This window comes from Artibeus jamaicensis, unplaced genomic scaffold, assembly GCF_021234435.1.
Source record: "Artibeus jamaicensis isolate MK-2021 breed Jamaican fruit bat unplaced genomic scaffold, CSHL_Jam_final contig_76, whole genome shotgun sequence".
NCBI classification, from domain to species: Eukaryota; Metazoa; Chordata; class Mammalia; order Chiroptera; family Phyllostomidae; genus Artibeus; species Artibeus jamaicensis.
The window spans coordinates 24,671,466-24,698,244 of NW_026521954.1; the positions used below are offsets into that span (position 1 = coordinate 24,671,466).

Here is a 26,779-nt window from a genome sequence, read left to right on the forward strand (position 1 = left end):
CTTGATTTTCTGACTTTTTTGTATTATGGTAATGGTACTTTTATAATGAGAAAACACAGCATATCTATTTTTTAAATCCTCACCTGAGGATAGATATGTTCATTGACATTAGAGAGGAAGGGAGAGGAAGAGGGGGAGGAGAAGGAGGAAGGAGGAGACAGAGGCAGGGGAGAGAGAAGCACCAATCAGCTGCATCCCATCAGCACCCAGACCGGAGATCAAACCCACAGCCTAGCTGGGGACCCTGACTGGGATGATTCTGGCCCACAGGACGACGCTCCGAACAGCTGAGCCACTGGCCAGGGCAGCGTACCTATTTTAAAAACTGAAAACACCCCCAGCTCTCCCTGAAGCACCGCTCTCATCAGAGGGCCCTCCTCGGTCTCCGGCACTGCCCCTCCCAGGACCGCCCATGTCCTGGCCCTCCTGCTCTCTCGCTCTGTGTTTCCGTGTGTCTCCAGTCCGGTTCGCCCCGTTCGATGTGACGTACACTGTGAAGTGTCCACACAGTGCAGAGACACCTGGCGTGAGCCCCAGCAGAGGCGAGCCGGAGGGGCAGACAGCGCTGCGTGGACACAGCCCCCTCCCTCACAGAGCTCAGCAGTTAGCGGACGAGCCAGACAGACGACCCCAGTCCTGTCGCCCAAGGACAGCAGAAAAGGTGCCTCGAGAGAAGTCCAAGTGACCTGTGATGGATATTCCAGAGAGGAGGCAGTTCTGCCCAGGAAACTGGGGAAGGTGACGGCCGAGCTGGGCATCGGAGCAGAAGAAAGGGCATTCCAGGGAAGAGCATGAGCAGAGGCTAGCGGGGTTTCGGGGACGGCACCCAGGACAACAAGCACCGGAGTGCTGAAGGAACAACCAGTTTCCAGGTGGGGAAACTGAGGCAGAGAAGTGGAATGACTGACCCTGGGTCACACCGCTGCTCAGTGGAGAGGTGTGGTTGTCAACGACATTTTATTGGGTGAAAAAGGCATAATGCAGAATAATGTGCATATTATTACCCCATTCATGTAAAAATCACACGTGTGAGTGAGTGTGCATATATGGAAACAGGACATGCAGGCACACACTCCAAGATTCAGCGTGTGCATTACTAGTAAGAAACCCAGAGAGTTGATGGCAGAGAAAGACAGGTGCAGCTAGATCCCCACGTGCCAAGGTCATGAGCTCGGGCTTTCTTCTGTGAACAGGGGCCTCCCAGGACCTGCTTTCCCACTGTGTATCGCAGCCCACGGTCGGGCTCATGGCAGAGGCAGATGAAGGACTTTAACTCCACACAAGCAGATCCACCAAAGAAACGGGGGTTCCAGAACCGAGCCCCCACCTGGGGCTCTAACTGACCTTTGTCCTGCACCAGCACCTCCAGCTCCTCCCGAATGCCGTCGTACCAGCTTGTGATGTCCACGTGCAGGGAGTAGTCGCAGCACGATTTGGTGTCCGCTGCTTCGTGCCATTTCTCGAACGCGGTCAGCAGGCTGGACCCAGGTTCCGGGACCACATGGTCAACTGGGACAGAAAAATGTGTCACATTCCAAGATGTTTAGGACCCAAGTTGCTCCAATGGTAGCCTCAGAGCCACCATCATCATCATCACCACCCACCAGCATCACCACCAGCATCACCACCAGCATCACTGTCACCATCAAATCACAATCATCAGCAGGGACACTGCCACCACCATCTTTAGTCTTCACCACCACCATTGTCACCACCGCTGTTACTGTCATTGTCATCTTCAGCAGCATCACAACTATTTATCAAATGCTTATTAATCATCAGATTCTGTGCCAGAGGCTTTACATAAATTACCTCATGAAATCCTCACAACCATCCTGTGACATGAGTATGAATATCCCCATTTTTTAGATGAAGAAACTGAGGCTCAAAGAGGGTTAGGAACTTGTCCGAGGTCACCCAGTAACCAGAGTCAGGCAAAATGCCCAGAGTCTTGTCCAAGGCAGAGTCTGAACTGGCTCCCACTGCTCCACACCGTGTCTGGGGGGTGGGGACTCTTTGTTACGCAGCACTATGGAGCAATACTGACTGATACCACTGCTTCCCTGCTGTGTAACCTAAGAAGGTACCTCACCTCTCTGAGCCTCTGCTCACTCACATGTCCTAATAATACCCACGTCACATGTTCCAAAACTTTAGCCATCGGCACACCGTGTTTAGGAACCTTCTGCTTTATCCCCCTATAATCCATATCGCCTTCACGTAATACTTTCCTTAAATCGCTTCAGTTTCTAAAAGGCTGAATTCCGACTCCAATCTCAGCCTATGCGATAACAGTCCTGAGGTGCTATGTGATGGGATCTCAATGTGCATTAAAATACTATAACATGTCCAGTGCCTGTATTGCCTCTAAAACCACCGTGCGGGCCACCAGAGGCACATGATGGCTGGGCTGTGGTGACAATCACAAGTCAGCTGTATTCTGAGCAAAGTGCTCTGAGCACGCAGAGCACTTGTGTGTTGCTGATGATGCTGGTGATACAGACGAGTCGCAGTCTCTATCCCTAAGGCCCCAGGATGCGACTCACTGATCATCGTGGTCCCGCCCGCCAGCGCTGCCCTGGTCCCTTGGAAGAAGTCGTCAGCGGCAGTCATCCCCTGGGCAGGCTTCTGCAGGTACGTGTTGACATCGATGCCCCCGGGAATGACCATCCGTCCATTGGCCTCGATGATCTTCACTCCACCAGGAACAATTAAGTTCTCTCCTATTTGTCTGGAGACAAACAACAGAGACGGCGTTGGTTCTTAAATGGGAAAGGACACGACAGCCAGCTGTGTAGCTTCAGACCCGTCCGGGAAACATTTCTGAGCCAGGTCCTATGCAGGGCACTGGTGGGACAGAGATGACTCAGGCAGGTCCCTGCCTGCCCTCAAGGGGCAGGTGGTTACAAACTGGCGGCAGAGGGGTAGGGAGCACAAGGTAGGCTGCTTCATCAGCCTGCTAATCTGAGAAGGCTTCCAGGGGGAGGTGGCAGCAGAGCAGATTCTAATGGAGGTGAGATCAGCATCAGCATCAGTGGGAAAGCGTTTTCCAAACAGCTCTCTGGAGTATGTCACATGCTTTTGGCAACTGGCTCAGGGACACAGAGGACAGTGTTTGCAGCAGGGCAGAATGAAAAGTCCCTTTTGCCCTGAGAGCTTTCGGAGGCAGTGCTGTGGGCTGAACTGTGACCTCCCCGAAACTCATATGCTGAGGCCCTAACCCCAGAACCTCAGCCCATGACCATACTGGACATGGGGCCTTCAAAAGTGACTAGGTTAAAATGCGGCCACCAGGGTGGGCCTGATCCAACAGGACTGTTGTCCTCATCCTAAGAGGAAGAGACACCTGCAGTGCACGTGCTCAGGAGAAAGGCCACGTGAGGACGCAGGGAGGAGAGGGCTGTCCCAAGCCAAGGTCAGAGGTCTCCGAAGAATCCAACCCTGCCGCCGACATCCCGGACTGGCAGCCTCAGAGCTGAGAAACCAACGTCTGTGGTCTCAGCGGCCCAGCCCGGGGTGCTCTGGTCAGGCAGCCCGAGCAGGCTAAGCCTGGACGTCACCCCCCAGGGCTGGACAGGGAGCCCACGGGGAGAGAGTGAAGGAAGGCTTCGGCTCCCACACCCCGCTTTCCTGCAAGTGCCAAGGCTCAGTCCGTGAGCTGAACACTCCTCACACTCCCGGCCCCTCAGCCCAGGTCTGGAAATTCCGGGCAGGAGGGAGGAAGAGCTGTGAATTTTGGCAGGGGTGCAAGGCTGGAGTCCACACACTGCCCTGACTACTGGCTCCGTGACATGGGGAGAGATTTCGGCTCCTGCCCGCCACTCCCACGCAACAGAGCAGGGACCGGCGTGTGCGTTACAGCCACCGTGTGAGCCCCATGGCCCGCAGGAGGGCTGTGGCCAAGCACCGAGCTTGGGGCTGGGGGCTCTTCGGAAACGCGAGTCCCTCCCCTCCTCCACCCGCAGTCTAAACCTCCCCCCACGTCCCCAACCCTCTCTCATGTTCACATGGACACAGCACGGTCACTCTGGGCCAGGGCCCCAGCCTTCCACTCCCGCCAGGCCCGGGCCGCCCCGAGAGGCGGGCTTCCTGGAAGGCCTGCTGGGTGAACCCACTTGATGAGTCCATCTTCCAGGTAGACGTCAGCGTAGAAGGACTGGTCGTCATTGATGACGCGCCCGCCTTTGATGAGCAGCCGGTCACTCTGCAGAGCCAAGCAAAGGGTCGAGCGTCACTGGGGAAAAGCCAGGGTTTTTTTCCTTTCTTACTTTCAATAAAAATTACTCCCATATTTTTGCACAAGTAACACCTGGCATAAAAATGCGAGGCCCGACTTGTCTGGAGTCTCGCAATCTTGGGAGAATTCACTGTCTCACCTGCTTTGGGCCTCTGCTCAGGGCCCCTGCTGAGGGCCCTCCCCTGGGCTGCCTGTTTGGAACGCCACGTCCCCCCGCCCGGCCAGCAGCCCCACGGCCCTTCCCCCCTTCTGCTCACACAGAGCTTCCTGCAGTACGTCTGACATACTACATGTTTACATGTTTGTCTGAAGTGCGACTTGCCCCACTGACATCAGAGCTGCGATGTGTCCCCCCACTGGAGGAGACAAGCAACTCCTAGGGAACCAACCACATACATGTGGACGGATGGATGGCGGCACCTGGAGTTGTGCTCTGCAGTTGTCCTTATGAGACTGTCGGCTCCATGGGGCAGAGGTTTCATCCACTATATTCACAGCTGCACCTACTACCTACTATACCTTGGACACAGCCTGGCTGGCTGGGTGCGTGGGTCAGTGGGTAGATCGATGGATGAAAGAATGGCTGGCTGGATGGATGAATAAAGGGATGAATGGATGGGTGGGTGGGTGGATGGATGGATGGATGGATGGATGGATGGATGGATGGATGGATGACTGGGTGGGTAGGTGAGTGGATGGATGAGTAAATGGATGGATGGATGGATGGATAGATGGATGGATGCCTTGAAGGATGGATGGGTGAAGATGGAGAGAAAAGCCATCACAGCAACAAGACCAAGAACTATAAGCTATGATTCAAAGAGAACTGTGAACCAGCATGTCCTGTTCCCCAGCAGGAGGATCTTTGGAGGAAGGGGCTAGAAGCTCAACACCAGCCTCTTATCCCTTGGACAGACCAGCCAAGACGTGCTCACTCCCCCTCAGACAACACCCTCAGGAGGTGCTCCAGGACCAGAGGGAAGAGGAGGGACAGGCCGTGCGCAGCCAGACGCAGAGACAGCCGGGGCGCAGATTCCCGGCACTGGAGAGCCAGGAGCTGGGAGTCACCAGCCGCTAGCTGGTGGGCGGCTTCCGGGACACGGCCTCCCGCAAGCAGCTGTCTGCCTTGTCATGTTTAATAGAGGGATTCCAGGCTCAGCCAGAAACCTGGTATTAAATGTGCTGTGAGCCAGAAGATCAGCCCCACCCTGCTCTGCTCTTCCCAGAACCAGATGGTGGAGCTCGTGTTGAAATCCGCCCCCTCCCCAGCCACCACCGATACTGTGGGCAGCTCCTGCAGACGGGTCCACGCTCCTGGACTTCTCAGGGGCCAGCGTGTTTCTTGAGAGAATAAGCCCCTAGTAAAGCAAGAGCTTATGTGACTTTCTCATGTTCTTTCTTAAAATCAGCAGTGCTTATGCCTTTTAACTGGCACAAGCCACGTGCCTTGGAACCTGAGGCCCCAGGGGTCCCACGGGTAGTGTCCCCCCCGAGGGGATTCCTAGGTGGAGTGAGTTTAGAAAATTCTGGGTAAAACGGAAGCGAGACTGTCTTTTGAGGGAAACCCTAGACCCTCTGCTCTCCTGACCTGTGGTGCGAACGCTCCCAAGGGGCACCGAGTTCACATCCCTTCCAAACACAGGTCCTTGTGTTTGGTGGGAAATCTAACCAGGAGACGTCTCCGCAGGAGACATCTTAGGACACGCGTGTTGGAGGCAGACGCCGCTGTCAGCACGGAACACGCCTCGCAGCACGCCAGCCCCGCCCCGACCTCGGGGGAAACGGGGCTCAGGGTCGGGAGGCCGCCCAAGTTCACACAGCCAACCAGGGCGCAGGGCGCACCCAAGGTTCCCTAACTTCCTCTCCAGCAGCTGCTCCGCCCAGCGCGCTTCTGTCACATTTTACGTTTCCAAACTCCGGATTCCACAGCGGCCCATAATCAGAGTCCATTCAGAAAAAACCAGGGTCTGCGATCTAAGGGTCTCTCTCTCTAGGGCTCCTTTTCTCTTTTCTTTCTTTTTGTCTTTTTTCTTAATTACTGATTTTAGAGAGAGGAGGGGATAAAGAGAGAGAGACAAACTGCTTTGCTGTCCCACTTACTCACGCACTCATTAGTTGATTCCTGTGTGTGCCCTGACCGGGGACTGAACCCACAGCCTCGGCGCACGGGGGCGACGCTCTAACCCACCGAGCCCCCTGGCCAGGGCCTAGGGCTCCTTCTCCTCATGCAGGAAATGCAAGTGTAAGAACTCACAAGACTGTACACCAGAAAGAGTCAATTTTATGAGACATAAAATGGTAATAATTTGATAGAAGTCACACATTTAAAAGAAGAAGATAACCCTCCCTCTCAGAGGGCACCGACACAGATGAACAATGACAAGCTGTGTGTGAAAACTACTGCTAAGGACTTTGAAGAAAATAAAATAGCTCACTAAAAATTCTACAAAAACCTCACAGCGAGGGCACGCCGCGGCCTGCCAGCTCCTCCCACAGCAACCGCAGGGACCTAAGGAGAACTGAGATCAGCGTGGCTCTTGTCCTCGCACTGGCGCTGTGTGAGACCAAAGCGTTCAGAGTCAGACAGATGCAGGCTCCACTCCTCAGCTGGCCTCCGTGACCATGTCCACAGGATGGAGACAGGCGGCCCTGTCCCGCGGGACGGCTGGGAGAAGCCCCTGGGGTGTCAGGAGCTCGGCACAGGCCTGGCACCCAGGAACCACAGGCCCAGGTGCACACTCGTTAGCCTTTGCAGCTTTCCGCAGCAGGCACTACCCCCAACAGGTGTTGTTTAAGAAAGGCCTGTGCAGGGAAAAGCCCCTGAAGGGGCTCTCGGGCCAGTGGGGGAGACTGAGGCACACCCAGGCCTCTGCAGCCAGCGTGGGGGTAGGGCTGGCAGTGACTGGCCAAGTAGGAAGAACGAGCCCCACACAGAAGGAGACGAGAGAAAGCGGCAGCAGGAGGAGAGAGGCACAGGGGACGGAAGGCACCTGGCCGGCCTGGGGGTCTGTGAGTTGTTTCCTCCAGCTGAAGCCTGGCCTCCGTGGGGGACCTGGGGAGGCAAGCATGCGCCAGCTCACGGGGGCGCTAAGGGACTCGCAGGCCGAGGTAGGAGGGCATCTGGGCTGGTGGACGCGCAGCAGAGGGTTTGCATCTGAGAGGCACTCAAACACACAGAAGCTTCGGAACTAAGATGCCGTACAATCACCAGGCGGGAGGGGAAGCCGGGAAAGTCGCCCTCTGCTCTGTCCTCAAAGCTGGGCCTCCGCAATAAAACTAAGTGCCGATCAACTTCGCAAAATGTATCAAGGGCCTTAAACTGTTCGGGACTGGACTAGAAGTGTGGGGCTGGGAACTGGTCCCCAGGAAAATATCCCGAGCAAGGGCAAGGAACGGTACAGGGAAATGGGATCCCAAATTGGTTACAATCGTATCCCCACACCACCGACAGGGTATCATTCCGGTACTGAACCGCTTCCCAGGGATGTCTAAGAACCACCAGCAGTGAGCAACGAAATGTTAGCTGGAAAAGCAAAACACCAAACCTTTGATACAGTGGTGGTTTGGGGCGAATAGATCTTTCTGGTCGTATTCCACTCTCCCTCAGCAGGGAGTTCGGGGTGTGCCCCCACGGGCCCCTGCACACCCCCCTCCCATTACACTTCACGACTGTGTTCCCGTGCCCCTTCCCTCAGGGCTGCACACCCTTCACGGCCAGGGGAGCCCTGAGCGGTTCCTCACTGTCTCCCAGGGACCCACCAGCAGGCTCACATTCCATTTAGCCGAGCGGGAGGAGGCGGGGTGGCAGATGGAAGGCGAAGGAAGAGGGAGGAAAGAGAAAGAATATTCGAAAAGAGAGTGAGAAGGAGACAGAAGGAGAGTGATATAAAAATTAGATGAAAAAGTGCAAGAAAGGGAGAGAAGGAGATAGAAAGGGAGAGAGGAAGGGAACAAAGAGAAAGAAGTAGAAAAGGAGCCCGACAAATCAGAATCCTATCTTTTCTGCTTTTAAAATTCCCCGGGAGCAGGCCCGCTGTCCCGGCACAGAGGCAGCGGGTGCCCACCGCCCCCTCGGGGCCGGGCAGGCGCCACGTCTCCGCTGCCAGCGGCCTTGTGAGTGGAGAGGAGAAACCCGGGGGAGGGGAGGGCTCCTTCTTCTCCAAGCCTGCTGTTATCTCCCCTCCAGCCCCAATGGGGCGGGCAGAGCCAGGGCGGGCAGGACTCCTGGTTCTCTTCACACACGCTGGGTGTTTTGTCGGGCACTGCTTACAAAAAGTCACCTGGAAGCTTCAGGCGTTTTCACCCACACAGCAGCAAAAGCAACAGCAGCCAGCCAGCCGCAGCCGGGGGGGGGGGGGCAGTCCGGGCCACACTGCCATTCTCACATCCCTATCTGTCCTCTAAAATCCCTTCTCCCCACGGCGTGGTGGGAATAAAACCTGTCACCTCCACCAGAGACAGATGAATAAAAAGTCTGTTAAGGTCTGAGGAGTGTCAGGAGAAAGGAGAGGTGCTTTCCTCATCAAACCAACACTTACCCCAATCACTGGTTAGCAACCTTGGCTATTGGAGAAGCAGCCCAGACCAAAGCCAGTTAGAGAGAGGACAGGGAAAGACAGCGGCTGTGTCACCAGAAAGGGGCATTTGAGCTGGGCTCTGAAACACCCAGAGCCAAAAGCTGGAAACGGGAGGAGAAGGGGGACATCCCAGCAAAACAAACAGTATGGACCCAGACACGGGGTCTGAAAGTTCCAGGTTCCCAGGAGATGAAGAATGGAAGGAGAGTGAGGCGCTGTCCGCGGTGCTGAAACGCCGCTGGGCCCCAGGACAGCGCGGTTTCTCCAACCCCAGGACGCGGAGGTTCCCCGAGGTTCCCTCTCCCTCCTCCTCATCTTCACCCTTTCCTTTCTCTACCCGCTGGCGGATTTGTACTCTCTGCGTTCCCGCAGAACCAAAGCAATCAAGGCTTATATTTCAGAGCGCCTGCAGTTGGCTTCGAGACCTAAGGACACCTAGCGCCACCCCTCCAAAACCTTAATTCTCCCGCCCCAGGAAGGTGGGGGGAGGGTACGCACCCCCTAAGCCCCCTCTCCCACGAGGCCTCCCTAATGCAGAGACTGGCAACTGGGGTTCATAAAGGGGTCTCAGAGGTTGGTTTTCACGCTGACAAGGCAGTGTCAGCTGGGCTGCTGGGGCGCACACAGTAGGACGAGGCAGCCTGTTCCATCAGAGGGGGGGTGTGGAGTGACCAGGTGGCCAGTCATTTCTAGAAAGACGAAGAACCCCTTCCTTTCCAAAGGGCAGCCATGGAACTGAGTCTCAAAAGGATCAGGACGCCCCGTTTTGGTAGAAATGGGCTGCCCCAGGCACTAAACGGCCACGGAACTGCTGTCCATGAAGACAAAGGAAATGTCAGGGTGAGTGTGGGATATTATTAACCCTCCGAATCCGACAAGCCGCTGATGGCCAGCTCAGGTGTGCGACTCCAGAATTGAACCGGAGGCGGGATGGGGTGGCCCCCATCGCACACGCACAGCCCCCAGCCCGGCTGACCCTGCCGAAAGTTCCAGTCTGGGCGCTCCTGTCCAGAGTTTCGTTTCCCAGATCGAGACTCGGGGAGGGGAAGGTGAGGACAGGAGTCGATGTTACTGACAAACACCCCGGAAAATGTGGGCGCGCACCCGGTGTTGGACTGCGCGCCTAGTTTCACAACTCTTCCTGCCCTCAAACCACTCCCCCACCTGCTCTGACCAATAGCATGAGAGTGGGCGTGACCACTCCCTTCCGAGCTCACCTTTAACAGGCAGGCGGGTTTCAGCTCAGGCTCCCGAGCCCGCCCTCCCTCCACCACAAAATCCACGGGGCCCAAGAAATGGTGCCTCCTTCGGTCCGAGTCCCAGAAGGAGAAGAAAGGAAGAGAACACCTGACCCAGACCAAGACTGAAGCCTGAACACAAATCCGGCTGAGCCCCGCTAAGAAGCCTCTGTCATCCACAGACCTGCAGCCGTCAGTCAGTATTTGGTGGCGGAAGCCAGAGTGACAGGTTGTTTGTCCTGGGGCACTACTGCCAGCACAGAGACCCAACCCACCACCGGGACCCTGGGCGCAAGGCTGCAGCCACAGCGATTCCTGTCCCGGTGGAACTCTTCCTGATTCCAGGACTCGGTCACTGCCGCTAACAGCCGGAGCCCCGGCCTGCTGGGTTCCCCTTGCCACTGCCCACCCACCCGCCCTGCAGCTCACTCCTGGCACTCACAGCAAAGCAGCCGCTGCCCCTGACGGTGCCTCAGGGACAGCCTGTCAGCTGGAGGCCCCTGGCCACACTCAGCCGGAAAGCAGCCCTGGAAATCACAACAGGCCTGACGCCGAATCTACTCAACACACATCTGCGCTCCTCGCCCACTGGCAGGGGTCACAGTGGCATTTCCCTCCTTCCTGAATCAGAGGATAATACCGGCAGTCCCCAGGGATTGCTGGCCTCTTCTGTGAGCCTGGGCTCGTTTCTATGACAACTGCCGTGATGACAGTGAGAGGTTGGCCCCATGGTACCTGGACCTTGATGGTGACCCCGAGAGTGGGCGGGGCCCTAGGTCACCTTCAGCAGGGGCGCCAGCTGCACCCACCTCTACCCATGTCTGTGTTTCTTCATCTCCCCCTTGCACCAAGCAATCTAAACAGACACCCGAAGCCTCTAAGCAAATCACAGTCCTGAACGCCAAGTGTCAGCTCTGCTTAACATCAGTTTCCAGTTTCAGTTCTTAAATCTCTTTTTTAAAAAAGAAAGATTGCTCTTTTTAAAGATGTTATTTATGTGTGTGTGTATATATATATTTGTCTATTTATATTTAGAGAGGAGGGAAGGGAGGGAGAAAGAGAGGGAGAAAAACATTGATTGATTGCCTCTCATTCATGCCCCAACAGGGGACCAAACCTGCAACCCAGGCACGTGCCCTGACTGGGAATCGATCCAGCGGCCTTTAGCTTTGCAGGACAATGCCCACTGAGCCACACCGGCCAGAGTAATTCTTAAGTCCCTGTAAGAAGTGGGTATGATCGCTACAAATGAGGAAACTCAGAGAGTCGTTCAATCGAGGCACACAGCCAGGAGATGGTGGAGACAGACCAGAACCTAGTGCCACTTGGTACCCACTTGGTACGACAGCCCAGTGCCTTCGGATGTTCACCTCACTGTCCCTGCTTAACACATCTGAGCCTCAGTCCCAGCCTCTGCAAAATGGGGACAAGTGAGAACAGAAGCTACTCATCTGTTCAGCCACCTGAATGCCTACCGGGCACATTCCCAGGGCCGGGCACCTCGTATTCCCTTCTGCTGGGACTGTTGCAACTGTGGCCAAAAGGCAGGGGGTGGATTAAAGGACTCAGGAAGTTGCGAAGGGCTGTCCAGAGGTTCAGAGGTTAAATGTGTGGCCCATCCGCAGAGTCAACCCGGAAACCGCCCCCGGGAGCCAGGTGCCTTCGCCCTGTTTCTCACCGGGTCTGCTGGTTAAGGACGGGGTGGGGGGGATGCCGGGCTGCCTGAGCGCTAATCCAGCCCACACCTACTAACCCTGTGGCTCGGGCACATCGGCCTCTCTGTGCTGCAGTCTCTCCCCTGCAGTGCAGAGGGCTGCTCCAAAAGTGAAATGAGTTAGCAAGGGGACAGCTCTAGAACAGCCCTGACTGTTTCATGTCCTTGCAAACTGGGGGACGGTCACACCCAAACGCTACTTCCATCTTCAACATCTCCCTAACCTCTCACACCCCAAACAAATCCTTCCCTGCACAGGACAGCCAGTGCGCTTTCTCGCACACGCACACACACACACACACACACACACCACAGGTCAGGCCTCTCCTCAAACCCGCCCACACCCTCCAGCTCATCCTCACATGTAGGGCCAAGTACAACCCCTCGGCTCTTCCAGGCCAGGCCGCTCCCTTCCCCGGCCTTGTGCCACCGAATCCAACTGCTGGCTCTCTAAATAGCACTTCCCCAGCCCGGGGCCCTCCTCTTGTTGCCCTGACGTCCTGCCGCACCTGCTGAGCCCGCTGGTTTCCAGCTCACCCTCCCAGGGACAGTGTCCCAGCTCCAGCAACTTACTGTGGCCCCCTGGAACCCCCACAGCGGGAGACTGGTGAGCACTGCATCCGGACTGGATGAGGCTTTGTGTGCCAGCCCGTGTTTTATGTGTGCATCTTTCCCTGGGACCGTGAGGTCCTTCACACCAGCGATGACCCCTCAGCCCCGCAGGCAGCTCCTCAGCCGGGTGGCTCGTGCAGCGCACCCAGCCTCAGTGAGCCTCAGTTTCCTCATCTGTCAGCGCAGCACCTACCTCACAGGGCTCATTAAGACCATGTAAAAACTTTTGATACACGGAATACCAGCCTATAAAACCCAATGTTTGGTGTCACGTGTCTGTGTCTGGAAGTTTCCATGGCTTCCATCAGCTGGAATGTTTTTACACCAGTTTAAAAGGTGCCCAAAACTTAGGTTTTATTTAGTTCCATTTTGTCCTGCATGCCTGGAAACCAAGGACAGAAAAAAAAAGAAGCAAAAGAAAAACAATGGGAAGAAAAATCCAAACACTCTACCTGGAAATTGTGCTAGATGAAGAATAAAGAACTGGGGCCGTTTTGCAAAAGAAGAGGCCCCAGGTCACTGGGAAATGTCTCCCAGGGCCTCTGGAAACATCGGTAGGGGAGAGCAAGGAACCCATGGAAGCCCTGAGAGCAAAAGTGGGGCAACAGGCAGACCCTCATACCACGTACAGAAGAGTTTTCCCACAGCAGGGCTTCCAAGGCAAAAGCAGGCTGCTGTGGAAAGTGGTGATCGCCCCATCACTGGAGGTATGCAAGAAAAGGATTTGGAATTGGAATTCCTGCACAAGAAAGGAGATTGAAATGGAGTGGAAGCAAAGGACGCTTTTCTGCCTCCTTAAATGCACAAATACAAAAAAACATGTAATTTAAAAGTTTCCCTCCAACTTCAAGTGTGTATAAAGTACATATTTTCTGAGACCCGAAGGTCTACAAACATGGTACGATGATAAATACTGCAGCATAATTTGGGGACAAATACAAAATCCCCCCCCCGGACAGCCATCTGTTTGCTCTGTGCATCTCTGCATCGGGTGTACTGAGTCTTCCCATGGAGTGGACTCCCAGTTGCGGCACCGGGCAGTTTCTCAGCGAAGGTCCCGGGCGGACACGGTCCAACTGCATGGAAGGTTCTCACTGCAAAAGCTCGCTTCTCTGGGTGAAGGCAGAGAAACCCACTAATAAACCACCCTCTCCCCTTCCTCTGCCCACGGCCAAAGCAGCACCAGGAGGCATCATGACAGCTCGGAAACCCTCCCTGCTACCCTTCTCTCCTTCTGGGTGGTAACCACCTACACACTGAGGTTATGGAAAGCACATTTGTTGGGGAAGTCAAGTTCAAGAGTGACCAAAACCTTGGTCAGCCAGGGAGCAGTTTGCCATCTGGGTCTTCATTCACCCACTCACCCCGTACAGAGTCCCTGCTATGAGCCAGTGTGTGCCTGGAGACACACCGCAGGGAATCAGACGTCGCCCAGGCCTCCCAGTCACGTGCACAAGCCGAAGCTAAAGAAGTGGGAGCCCGCCCAGTTCCAGCTCTAGGAGGGAACAGGCAGGGCTTCCACCGAGGCAAACTTTGTGAGCCTGGTCGGGGAGAACCTTCCAGGTGCCTGGGGCCCAGACCAAGGGAAGGACAGGGGGACTGCACCCCTCACATCCGCAGCCAGCACTCCCTCCTGTTAGCTGCTTATTTTCCAGACCAGCCACTCGATGAAGCATCCTAGACACCACGCCATGTCCCAAGCCACCGCCACCAATTCAGAGTTGTCATGTCACAGAGCAATGGCGCCGCCTGGTCGTTGCCTCTCTCCAGGGCGGGGCACCTCAACCTCTCCATCAGGATGTGCTTATGAAGGCAGCCGTCCCCTCCCCTAATTCACCCTTTCACCTTCTGAGGTTGCAGCTGCCCCATGGTCACCTGTGCTCCGAAAGTATTAAACGGAGACTGTTAGGAGTAAACAACTTGTAAGTTTTAAATAGTGTGCCCTTCCAAGTAACAAGGTGCTATCCCGCTGCACCCCACCCGGGACACGAACTGTCCCCACCCAGCATCTCCACGCTGCCCACACCAGCGGCCGTTAGTTACTGGGCAGCGTCTCGGTGCTTGAGTTCAAGTCACCTTACTTTACTAAACAGCAGCCCCGGAGCACGAGTGGTGACGCTGGTGACTTGGACATGGCAGAGAGAAGCGTCAGTGTGTGTGTGTGTGTGTGTGTGTGTGTGTGCAGGGTAAAACACAGGACCCCCAGGGCTCAGCACTGTCCTTGGTTTCAGGCCCCCGCCGGGCGTCCTGGGGCCTGTGCCCTGCAGGTGAGGGGGACTGAACTGTAAAGTCTGCAGCATTCTTAAAGGGACGGAAGACCTACACGACCACCACCCAATAAGCGTGCGATCGTTACCATGCCGGCCCCACCACCGTGTGACTGTGTCCGGCTCCAGGGCCTTCACTAAAAGCGCCTCGGTGCACCTGCTTGCTCTTCGGCAACACGGCGCTGCTGAGGGCCCTGACTCTGCGCCCACGGGGCCAAGCCCACTGACATGCCCTTCCCGAGGGCCATCTTTTACTCACAGAAAAAATTAGACTCCACTCAACACCATTCTGCTTGGGAGCGCTCAGGGCTCCAACTGATACATGTTACTAGAATAATTTCTGGAGGTGGTTGTGGCCAGCACTTTAAAATGGGGATTAAAATTTAGCAGCGCACCTGCTGGGGTTTTTTTCCAACACACCACTGTGCGTGCAGCATGTGGGCCGGCCGGTGATGCATGTTGCATTTTCCGGGCTTCTCGGACACGGGTCCCTCACCTCTGGGTCTGGCCCGGGCCGCTCACCCTGACTCCCTCGGACTCCACTGCGCCTGGCAGGTCACAGAAGGCCCCTGGGGTGCCTTGGGGCAGGAAGGCAGGGAGACAGATGCAACACTCACAGGCAGGCTCCCACAGTTTTCACACGTTTGCGTGTCGGTGTAACTACTTCTCTCAGACGTGACTCTTACTGATCGGTCTTCCCTGCTCATCTTGGCTCTCTGATCTCAAACACACACACACACACCATACACTTACACTCCGTACAGCCACATGTACACACTCACTCACTTATGCACACACGTGCACACACCTGGGCACATGTTAACACACAGATTTGAAAACAGAAAGCAATCTGCTTAGCAGGCGGGCCAGCCCGTCCACCCTCCCTGCTTGGCTCTGAGCTCTTCCCTCCTCTGCGGACACGGCAAGCACCCTTCTGTGCCCGAGACTCTCTGAGCCTCGGTTCCCCTTTTAGGAAACGAGAAGAGCACACCCAGGCTGCCTCCCAGGGCCACCCCGGAAACCAAGTGAGAGGCTGCGAATTCCTGCTCAGCGCCAGATACTCTGCAAAATCCCCCGCGGTCAGTCCTCATGCAGTTCTGTTTTGTTATCATAATAATTCTCTGCTACCATGCAGACACTCCGGTTCCCCCCACAACTGGGCAGCCTCCCCTGGGGGTGCTCTGGGGGGCCGGGAGCACCCGCAGGGCCAGGAAGCCATGTGCCTTTGTTCGCCCAGAGCCACGCCCAGGACGCCACCCACTTCACTGCAGCATCGGGCACCAGAAACAGCCCCTGCTAAGCGAATCCCCAGCCGTGCCATTAATTTTTTAAATAGCCACACGTGAAACAGAACCTTATAAATATTTTAAACAGTCCTTGGAGGCCGAAGCTAAGAGTTTCTGCTTTTCCCTCCTCTTGGTCAGGCTGCCCACTGTCTCAGAAACAGGCCGAGGTGGGAAAAAGAGAGAAAGCTTGGGGTCAACACGAGCAGAGGGTCTGGTCATTCAGCCGCCCCCTCCCGCCTGTGTCCACACTGCGCCCCGCCTGGGTGTCCCCTGTCCTCCTCCGTTCAAGTGTTTACTCTTCTATCTCCGAACGCTCTGGCACAGCTGGGACCTTGTCCCCAGTGTTCAGATGAGAATGCTGAGGCTCATGGGGGCCCTGAGTGGCCCGACACCACGCAGGCAGGACTTGACTGAGGATGCCGCTCAGACCCGTGTCTCGGTCCCCTTTCAAGCCCCTGGCTGCCAACACCGCAGCCGTCTCCCGGATCTGCTCTCACTGCACCACCAGAAGCTGCGCTTGGAAGCGCAGGCTGGGCTCCCACAGGCTGGCTTTCCTTCCGCTTCTCCAACAGGCCGAGGACCCTCCTCCCTGCCTCCCTCCCCCTCCCAGGCCTAGGCTGGGGGTCCCTGCTGTGTCTCCTCTGGCCTCCTGTCCGCCACCCCTATAGCATCTCCTCCCCTTGGTTGGGATCTCGGGCTGAAACGTCAGTCTCGGTGGCACCCCGAGAAGCTGAGGACGAGGCCACGCCCTTGTCACCTTCCCTGACACCCAGCACAGTGCCTGACACAGACCAGGGGCTTTAGTCACATCTACTCACCAAGTGCGAGCTGCCCACCAGAGTAGGGGGGCTGCATTTGGAAATCCCAAGCCCCGCCCACCCACTTAGTGGCATTCTTATACACCTGGCACAGCATGTACACCATCGGCAACAGGCCCTGAGGAGCACAGCGTCCTGGACAGGGGCCCCAGCCACGGCCGTCCTCTCTGGTTTGTTGTTTCTCCTTGAAACCACAGACCTTTCTGGCTGGGATGGGCCACCAGGGCCACATGAAGCACAAATGCCTCATCCAGGGCCACTGCCACGGGAGGCAACATCACCGCCAGCACCTCTCCTCCCCGGGCTACCGACGCTGCGGGACCCCCTGCTTGGGATTCCGTTTTGCATGCAGACCGACCACTTACACAAAGGACTGAAGCAGAGGGCCAGCCAGCTGCTCGGAAGTCCTCCCATGTGCCTACCACGCACCGAGTGCTCGGCCAGGGTCTTCCTGGATCCCCAAGGGTCCTGCGAAGCGGCCAGGGTTATGCCCACTTTGGTGTCAGGGTGTGAAGGCTCAGAGAGGCCACAGAGCGGGGACGCCCACCCAGACCATCGGGTGCAAAAGTGCAGCCTGTTCAGGTCCAGTCCAGAGGGTCGAAGTGGGAAAGCAGGTGACCGTCGCTGCCACACAGACTGAGACCTGTAGGAGTGCCATTTCCCTGGGCCCGCCTCAGAGACCTTCTTGCTCAACTTCCTTCTCGGAAATGGGGATCCTGAGAGGGGCACAGGCTTGCCACGAGCCACAGCCACAAAGGGCCCAGGGCTCCTAACTTATCCGTCACTGTGTCACCCCACCCCATCACCTGCCTCAGTTCCCCAGGGGGCTAGGGTTCGGAAGTCCCAAAAAGAGGACCTGCCCATTCAAACATCCCACGCTGTGCTACCGCTCGGCTGAGCCTGAAGCAGGCCCACCCCTCCATCGACTCTCAGCCAGCTACACTGCCAAGGCGTGGTCACTGACACCTCCCTGTCTCAGAGGCCAGGGGCGAAGGACGGGTAAGGGGCGGCCCCCACCTCAGGAGCCATGCCTCTGGCTGGGAACTGGGCACGGGTCTGCTGGCAAGACCCGAAGCTGGGCCCCGGAGGGGACGCCTCAGGGACCGTTCTGCCCGGAGTCAGGCCGGACGTGGTGCTGTGCTGGGTAGGCAGGAGGCCGGCTCCCTCCCAACCTTCCTCTCCCCTGTGTGCCCAGCCAGTGCTCCAGCTTCTAGAAGTTTCTTTGGAATGATGCCTCCCTCAAAGGACTTCTCGAGAGGATTCAGTAAAACAAGGTGTGCAGCACGCTGGGCAGGTGCGTGGGACATACCAGCTTCCTCCTCCCACACACGGCTGCCCCCTGGCAGCTGCGGTGGGGAGGGCGCCCCTGAACCCAGATTTTGGATAAATGAGGGTGCTGGGCCCCCTGCCCCCAGGCCTCCGGCATCGTTCCACCCCGCCCAGAGTCCAGCCCCCCAGCACCTGGCTGCCCTGGCACCCTGCTTGTGGTGCCAGGCAGACCCTGGGGTCGACTCCAGGTTTCCTGATGGAGAGGCCCTCAGCTCCCCACCCAGAGACAAAGCGTAGAGAGGAGGGATTCTTTGTTCCCGGCCACACCCTGAGACCCAGCGACAGCTCAGCCCCCACTTCCATCCCGGCCACAGCGTTAACCCTTCCAGGGCCACGGCCAGCTGGCTGCAGGTGACAGTGTTTTTAGCTGCGACGAGGAATGGGCGGGGCCGCTCATCATGGCGGGGTCTCCAGGTCCGACTGCCGCCCCAACCGTGTGGGCAGAGTGAGAGCTGGCGGCCCATCGCCTTCCTTTCTACGGAAGAAACTCGGTGGCGAGGTGCGAGAACGGGAGGCCACGGGCGTGAGCTCAGCTCCCGGGCCGGGAGAGCGGCCCGGACCGCGCCCCTCCCTCTTTTGTTCGGCTCCGCATCCTCCCAGGCCACGCCAGCCTCTCGCTGCTGGCACATCCCCTGGGGGGAGGGGGCGGCCAGCCCAGGGACCAGAGGCTCCAGCCCCGCCCCATCATGCGGGGCTCCCCCTCTCAATTGTCCCCGGAGGCTGGGGGGAGGGGGCTGCAATTCCAGACCAGCCCCGCCCCACCCGCTGCGTTGCGGAAAGCCTCCGGGGGCGCCTTCCCAGGGGGATCCCGACCCTGGCCGTGACCAGCCCCACCCTACAAAGAACGGGGGCGCGGGGCGGCCAGACTTACGGTGATGTGCGGGATGCTCTTCTTGCCCTGGTAAGACATGGCCCCTCTGGCGCCCTCAGCCCGCGGGGGGGACCAGGGGGCTACCTTTCGCTCTGCCGGGCTCTCTCTAGGTCCCGCTCCCGGGGGGCGCGGAGACGAAGCGCAGGAGGAATGAAGAGAGGACCGAGGCTCGCTGACGCGCCCACCGCCCCGGCTTCCCGGCTGCCGCCGCTCCGGCTGCCAGCACCGCCCGGCTCCGCCGGCGAAGGGGGCGGGCAGAGGAGGGCGGGCGAGGGCGGGAGGAGGGCGCTGCAGACAGACAGCTCCTCCCGGCGGCGCGGCCCAGCCCGATGCGCCCCCTCGGCTGGAACCAGGAAGCGCTTCCCTTCCGATTCCTGCCGCTCTGCCTCCGCCTCCCCGGCCGCCGGCCCCGGCCCCCCCGCCCCCAGCACACGCCCTCGGCTGCGCCCCGGCCTCGCTCTCGCTCTGCGGAAGGGCTGGTTGGCAGGTTCTTTTAAAAGCCAGAAAGGACCTCGCGATGCAAAGGCAGAGAGCCTGCGGGCAGCACCGCGGCCGCAGCTTCTTGGGGGCGGGGGTGGGGGCTGCGTGCCCAGGACCCGCCCAAGCTGCTGGAGCTTTCTGGGCCGGCCAGGACCGGGCTCAGAGACGGCGCCCTCCCCCCCCCCGCCCCCACCTCTCCTACCCAGATTCCCTTTGTCCACACGCCACTCCCGGAATAGACCGCGCGCTTTCCCATCCCCAACTCCCAGCCTTCCTTCGAGCTGTTGTTCTCTCCCTGACATCCTACCCCAGACAAAAGCTTAGCCATTCTCTCAGATTCATCTCCAGTGGCTTCTCCACAGAGCTTTTCCCAGTGGCCCTCCCTGCGCCCCCATCACTGAACCGGCCTCCTGAGGTCTCGGTGGGAGCCTCCTGCGGGGGGAGGAGGGAGGGTGGAGAGGGAGTGTAGTGGGGACCCAAGAGACAAGGTCCTGATTCATGGCTAACCTGCTCTACCCCCTGCATCACCTGAGTCACCAATGCCAGGCCTCCAGGTCACCACTGCAGCCTTGCCCACCACACTGTGACAGCTCAGAGGGCCGGACCGTTGGCACCGAGGCCCCCCCCCCACACCTGCTAGAACAGACTGGGAGGCAGGAAGCATAGGACATGCTGACCGCCAGTGGAGAGTGGACCCTGGCCCCGGCAGAGAGGTGGGCTGGAGGCCAGGGCATAGCTTGATAAACTTAATGACAAAGGAGGAAGACAGAGGTAAGCAGAAAAAGGGGGCCCAGCAAGTCCCCAAATCTCCAGGCAGAATGAAACGCTAACCTCTGCTGCTCACTCGGCGTCTGTAAAATCCCAACCTGCAGGTGCTGCAAAAAGACCCATCTTTTCCACTTCCGAGTCTGCACCTCCCAGAGGGAGGGGTGCTCCGAGTGATACAGCACCCACCACCCAGAGGCCGGTCCGCCAGTCCAGGGCAGGCGGCCAGAGAGGCCTGGGCCTTAACATGGGGGTGGGATTGTAGGTTCGCAAACAGCAAGCAGTTCAGCATTCCAGGAACACTAGGCCACAATTTTCCCATCTTCAGGTGGGGAATTGATGCTGCCAGAGGTGAAATATCTCAGGTGCCAAGATCTCAGCTGCAGGTTCCCGCCTCCCAGGTCTAGAGCTCATTCCTTCGCCTGGGCTCTGAGCTGGGTCCTAAATCCTTGCTGATGACTGGAAATTGTACGTGAGGACTCTCTTCCCCCACCCCCATATCTACATTCCCTCCTTCAGTGTTGTTAAGTCCTAGGACCCATGCACCAGGGCCTCTGCAGGGGTCAGTCTGGGCAGAACTGTGCCAAGGCTGGGGACAAGGCCACGTGTGGAACGGGGGAGGGGCACCAGCCTGCGATTGGCCAGACAGCTGCTCCCGAGCAGACTTCCCGGGTACAAAGCCCCCGTAGTAGCTCAGCCTTGAGCCACGGAAAACGCTGCGCCGGCGCAGCAGAAACCCCTCCCCCTCCCCCCCTCAGGGAAGAGCTCAACGGGCGGAGTGAGAGCGCGCACCCTCCGCAAAGCGCAGGAGCCCGAGGTCTGCCCCGGAACCTGAGCGCAGCCCCGTGGCTGCTGGGTCCACAGAAAGTAAAACGCTCCCCCCAGGGAGGCGGCGAGGTCCGCCCGAGCTGCCCCGGTCTGGAACCTGGAGTGATTCCGGGGCTCTCTGCGCGCCCGCGGCGCCGCCTTTTGTCCTGTCGGGCAGAAGCCGTGGAGAAAGGGGAGAGAGGGCACGGCGCGAGTGGGGGTGGGGAAGGGGAGAGGCTGCCGTGGGTTAAAACTGCCCACAGCTCCGCCGGGGCTCGCTTCCAGACGGCTCCCCGCCCTGCACAAAGCGCCTTCCCCTCCCCGGTACCCGCCGCGCCTTGCGGGGACCTGGAGGAAACACCGCCCGTTTCCTCTGTGGAGAAGCCGAGGCTCAAGAGGGCGAAGTGCCAGGTTGGAAACCAGGGTTCCCCGGCATTGACCTCCGCTTCTCAGGCCGTGGCCTGGAAGCCTCCCTTTTGCGCTGGGAAGCCTGGATCCCAAGCGAGATCGGCCACCAGAGAAGCAAGGTGGGAGGGGGAGAAAAAGAAGGGGTAGGAAAAAAAAGAGGTGGGAGTCTCTCGATATCGCCTAACCTGGCCCCCACCCCGCGGCACCCTCCCAATGTAGAGCTCCCCCTCCTGGGGCGTGGGTTCAGGACCACGGAGAGTTCCCGAGTCTCGGGCACAAAGTCGCGGGCAGGGGGTGGAGGGCAGGAGACTCGCCTACCTACCCCTAGCAGCCACAGGCCTGTCTACCCCTACTCATCCAGGGAGCCGCCCCCCCTCCCCCATTTCTGTCCCGATCAAACTCTGCCACCACCTGGCTGGCTCACTTTATGTGTCCCGCGGCATTTAAGGGGGGATGGGTTAGTAAAATGACGATGATAATACGACTCAACAACCAACACTTCCTCGATGCTCACCACCTACTTAACTCTCACAGTGAATCTGGCGGGGGGTGGGGGTGGGGCGCTGGGCCGGGACCCCCGCACCTGCCAGCGGTCTGGGACCGCCGTGCTGCTCAGACATCCAGTTCTGGGCTGCACCTGCAGCGTGCCAGCCCTGCTTGTCCTACTCCCGTTTTCCAGACACCTGGCCCTCGCCCTCACCTCATGGAAGCTGTGCTAGGCATCCATCCCCCAGTTCCCTAGCAACCTTCAGCCCAAGGGAAAAGAGTCATAGAGCCCGGGTCCGGCGTCCCTTCATTCTGTTGCTTTCCCACTTGGGAGGAGGGGGCCTCGAAGACGAGGAGATGAGTGACTCGGGTTCAAATCCCCACTCTGCCTCCAGCTTGTTCTGGAGCACACTGAGGCGAGCACTCTGGCCACGTGCTGTGGGACCCGGGAGCGGCCCCTGAAGACGCCGGTGCTGGGGGTACGTGGCTTCCAGTTCTACCTACATCGTTAACCAAATCCTTCCCGCGGAACGCACGAGGCGTGAGGCGTCTTCCAGTTTTACACTGTGTGACCACGGACGTACCACTGAACCTGCCCCGGAGCCTGGCACGTAGTAGGTGCTCTATAGTTACTAATGAGGGAGTGCATAAATAAATGGACCACTGCGGAACGGAGCTGCCCTTCTCATAGGAGGGCACCCCGGTTAAAGTCACCCCAAAGGTCCCTTCGCGTTCAAAGGGTCCATGTGGCAGCTTAGCCAACTGACTGGCCTCTCAGAACCTGGCTCTTTTTGCAGAAGAGGAGGGGGCCTCGGTCTCGAAAGCGCCTTCGCGGTCTCACGGACTGTGCTGGCCACTCCTGACCCAGCCGCACAATCTCTCTGAGCCCCTGGACGCCGGAGTCGGGGTGGGGGAGGGGCCTTCCGCAGCTCTGCCCAGCACGGCGGCGGCTGCCCTAGCACTGAGGCCTCGGCACTGCCCTCCCGCGACCCGGCTCCCAGCCGCCCGGAGGGCCCCGCCCCCTCCGCCGGGCCGCGCGAGCCCCGAGGGTACCTGGCCATTGTCCCGGCCCAGAGGCAGGTCGCGGGGCGCAGGGCAGCGGATGCGTAGCGCGGGCGGCCTCTCGTCGCGGTCGCCCGGTGAGCTGACCACTGAGCCCGAGGGCTCGCTCACGTCGCTGGCCGTGTCCTCGCTGCCGCCGGGTCCCGGCAGGCCGACGGCGTCCAGCCGGCCAGCACTGCGGGGCGTGCGCGCCGAGCCGCGGCGGCCCACGCTGTACGCGTCGAAGTCGATGGTCTTGTTCTCGTAGGCGCCCTCCACCGCGGCGAACATGCCGCCGTACTTCTGGCGCGGGGTCTGCGCCGCGCTGCCCGGCCGCGCCAGGTACACGGGCAGGTCGTCCTCCGTGTTCCACGCGCGCCGCCGGTCCGCCATACCGGTCCGAGACCGGCCGCCCGCCCGCGGCCCTTGCCGCCGCCGTGCGCCGTGCTCCGCGCTGGGTGCGGGCCCGCGGCGGCCCAAGCGCGACTGCGGCCCGGGGCGGGGCTGGGCGGGGCGGGCGCGCGGCGAGGCGGGGCCGGGGCGGGGCCTGCGGGCGGCTGGCAGCGAGCGCAACGGCCGGCTACAAAGGACCGAGAGGCGGGGACCGCGGCGCGAGCGGGGAGGGACGGTGACGTACCCAAGCCGCAGCGCCGAGGGCGGGCAGCCGAACCGCAGTACCCTCGCCTCACCCCCTCTCCCCGCCCCCAGGCGGAGCGCAAGGCTGGAGCAGAGCCAGGGGTGGGGGCCGCGTGCACACACGCTCACGAGTCACACGCAGGTCAGTACTAGCACACCAGACTATTCCGCCACACAAACACGTGAAAGATGCACAAACACGCTAGCACGTATTCTGAATCTATTGTACACACACACACACCAGAAATTCTCAGCCTCCCTCCTCCACTTACTCGGCTCACACCATGATTTACTGCCCAGCCAGAAAGATGCTCACACGCGGGGGCATGGCATTCGTCCACGCAACACCAGTGTAGTGAACGAGCCCTGGCGCCCAGCACGTTCTGGGTGCTGGGGACAGCACCATGAACACAACAAACCAAGTCCTGCCGTCCAGCAGATGACATTCCTAGGAGGGACACATACAGTATGTAGCAGGAAGGAGGGGACAGCAAGGCAAGAGGCTCAGGCTAGGACCACATCGCTCGGACAAGAGAAGCACACTCGTGCCTGAGGACCAGTGGCCCACGCGTGCCTGTGAGGTCCCTCCTGCAATACCCACACCACAAAGGGGTTTGCACCCCCCCAAAGGCAAACTCATAAGTTGACTCCATCCACATAAACCCATCAAGACGCCCCCACACACATCTACGCCAGAAATAAGGGAAGTCTGGAATTTAAATAGAAACACTCCAGAAAAAGACACTGGAGGTAAATCACACCCCCCACACACACACACACAGAGTCCTGTCAGTCACCCAGACAGACAAACACTCCCCATACCAGGGTTCACGGCTCACGGCCCCCATGCAGCCCACCCTTGCTGAGCCAGGGGCTCTCTGCGGGGGCCCCTCACAACCCCCTCCAAGGCCGGGGCAGTGTGCGTCCCTGAGACACTGCCGGGTGTGTCCCAGGGTTGTCACTGGGCAGAGGGGCCTGAGAGTCTCTCCGGACCCCGCGGTCCCAGCTGCTCTTTCTGGACGAGCTGAACGGCCAGCTGCCAATGCCCTCCGCAGTGAGTGCAGACACAGTGAGGGGACTGGTGGGGACCACGGCCAAGAGCATGGGCACCTCCTGGCTCTGCGGCCCGCCGCCTGCCTGCCCGGACCGGCCTCTCCCCTGCTGGGCGCTGTTCCTTCGGCACCAGGCCTCACAGCCTCTGGGCGTCCCAGACAGACGGCGGATTTGAGTCCTTCTTGTGACGGGGACCTGGGGATGAAGACTCTGGGGATGAGACTCTGGATGAGGTCCCCGAGGCCTCAGCTGACACCAGTCCGCCTGTGCTCACTGTTATTCAACCCTAGAGCGGGCCGGCCTGCGCCAAGAGTGGGACATTGCCTCCCCGTGGGGCAGAGGAGGAAACAGGAGAGGTTTCACTGCAGCCCGGCCAGGCCCCAGCGCAGTGGGCACTTAGCACTTCTCTGCGCTTGAGAGAGCAGCGCAGGGAGCACACAGATGAATAATTAGGTGAAGTCCCTGCCTTCAGGAAGTGGCTGGTACAGTGGGAGAGAGGGCGCTGAACGCAAGAGAGAACCGAGCGGTCACTACCACCACCCCGCCTGGCTTCTCTCTCTCCCACTCGCCCCCGGCCTGCTCACCCCGGCCCGGCCTGGGCTCCTGCCTTTTGTCTCTGGGAACCCGCACAGATTCGTCACAGGTGGTCCCCTCGAGGTCTGCAGGACTCTAGGTCGCATGGCAAGTGTTTCCTTTTTTTGTCAATCCCCACCGACAAACATGTTCCTTGATTTGAGAGAGAGAGGGTGCAGGAGAGAGAAAAGGAGAGAGAAACATGAAGCGGTTGCCTCCTGTAGGCACCCCAACTGGGGATTGAACCTGCAGCCTCGGTTCGTGCCCTGACCTGGGGTTAAACCTGCAACTTTGGGTACCCAGAACCATGCTCTGGCCAGCTCCCGAGCCACCCGGCCAGGGCACAGCGCAAGGGTTTTCAACTTTCCAGTGAAAGCTTCTGTCCTGTGGACTGCTGTTGCCAGCACACTCCAGGCAAGGAGATTTCAAGTCGAAGACCACATGGACACTTCTAGAGCTCCACAGACACTCACAGTGACTAAATACATAGAAATACCAGAGACTCCAAGAATCCACGTTTGAAAGAGTGTTGGGGCTCATTCTGTACGCCTGAATCTGCTCTCAGCATCTTGAGGAGTGGGTCTCTTGAGCTTTGTTTAAATACCACTGGTGATGGAGACCTCACTACTTTGCAAGAAAACCCTTTCCATTGTGAGAAAGGGCTTGGTGGTTGTCAAGAGAGGAGGGAGTGACACAAGGAAGGAGGAAGGGAGGAGGGGCCTCTGTGCGGGAGCAGGAAGGGACACCGGTTCCCACCTACGAAGAGCTCTCTGCAGGCTCAGGACGTCGCCGGCGCTTCACATACAGTAACTCCCATTAGCCTCACAGCAGCCTTTGAGGTGGGTGTCATTCAACCCATTGTACAGATGAGAAAACCGAGGCTCAGAGAAAGGAGGAATTTGCCTAGGGTCACAGCTGGTAAATGATGCCACTTAGGGATTAAAGCAGTAGTGCGTCCCCAGAGCTGCCCCTTAACCAGTGTCCTTCAGCCCCCCCCGAGAAGCCTGCCCGAAGAAGGCCCGTTGGGAGGAAGGAGATGCAGGAATGGACCGGTGTTGTCGGAACAGTCTAGATTTCTGAGCTAGAATTTTATTCTCCACACAACGCTGGGCAACTAGTCACTCAGCATTCACCCAGCACGCACTCGGGGCACCCGCCCTGCGTCTGGATGCTGTGACTCCTCCCCACTCCTCTCTTTGCCCTCGGAGGGTCTCCGTACACACTGTTCACTCTACACATTACATCCTGCTTCCAGGAGGCCATGTGGCACCTCTGTTTCCAAAGGATGACAAGCCTCATGCACGCTGCTCAGGTAGCCACCAGGGAGTGGCCATGCACGTCACTCGGGTTGCTCTGAGTCCTTTGCACACATCGGGAGGCCAGTGACCCCAGGGCGGCAGCTGAAGGGGGCAGGAAACAGAGCACGGGGTAAACGTGGGAAATGGCCACACCGCTGGCGGGGAGCCCCGGGGAGCAGCTCTGGCAGAGGCAACAGGGGAAAGGGCCCAGGGCATGTGTGCAAAGGCCGCTCGGCCGGAGGGTGGCCGTGACCTTCCCCACCCTGTCCTCTGGGCGGGAGTG

The 26,779-nt window shown here is 58.9% G+C and overlaps 1 protein-coding gene across 1 annotated transcript in view; it reads right to left on the reverse strand.

The window, feature by feature from the left end:
* CRMP1 (collapsin response mediator protein 1) overlaps positions 1-23,388 on the reverse strand; it is a 48,364-nt gene extending 24,976 nt beyond the window's left edge. The window contains exons 1-4 of the mRNA XM_037126764.2: positions 22,949-23,388; positions 4,116-4,204; positions 2,547-2,731; positions 1,345-1,509 (exon numbers count right to left, since the gene is read on the reverse strand). Of these exons, the coding sequence (XP_036982659.1) occupies positions 1,345-1,509; positions 2,547-2,731; positions 4,116-4,204; positions 22,949-23,329 (820 nt within the window). The 5' untranslated portion in view covers positions 23,330-23,388. The remainder of the gene's footprint in view (positions 1-1,344; positions 1,510-2,546; positions 2,732-4,115; positions 4,205-22,948) is intronic.
* Positions 23,389-26,779: the final 3,391 nt, after the last annotated feature.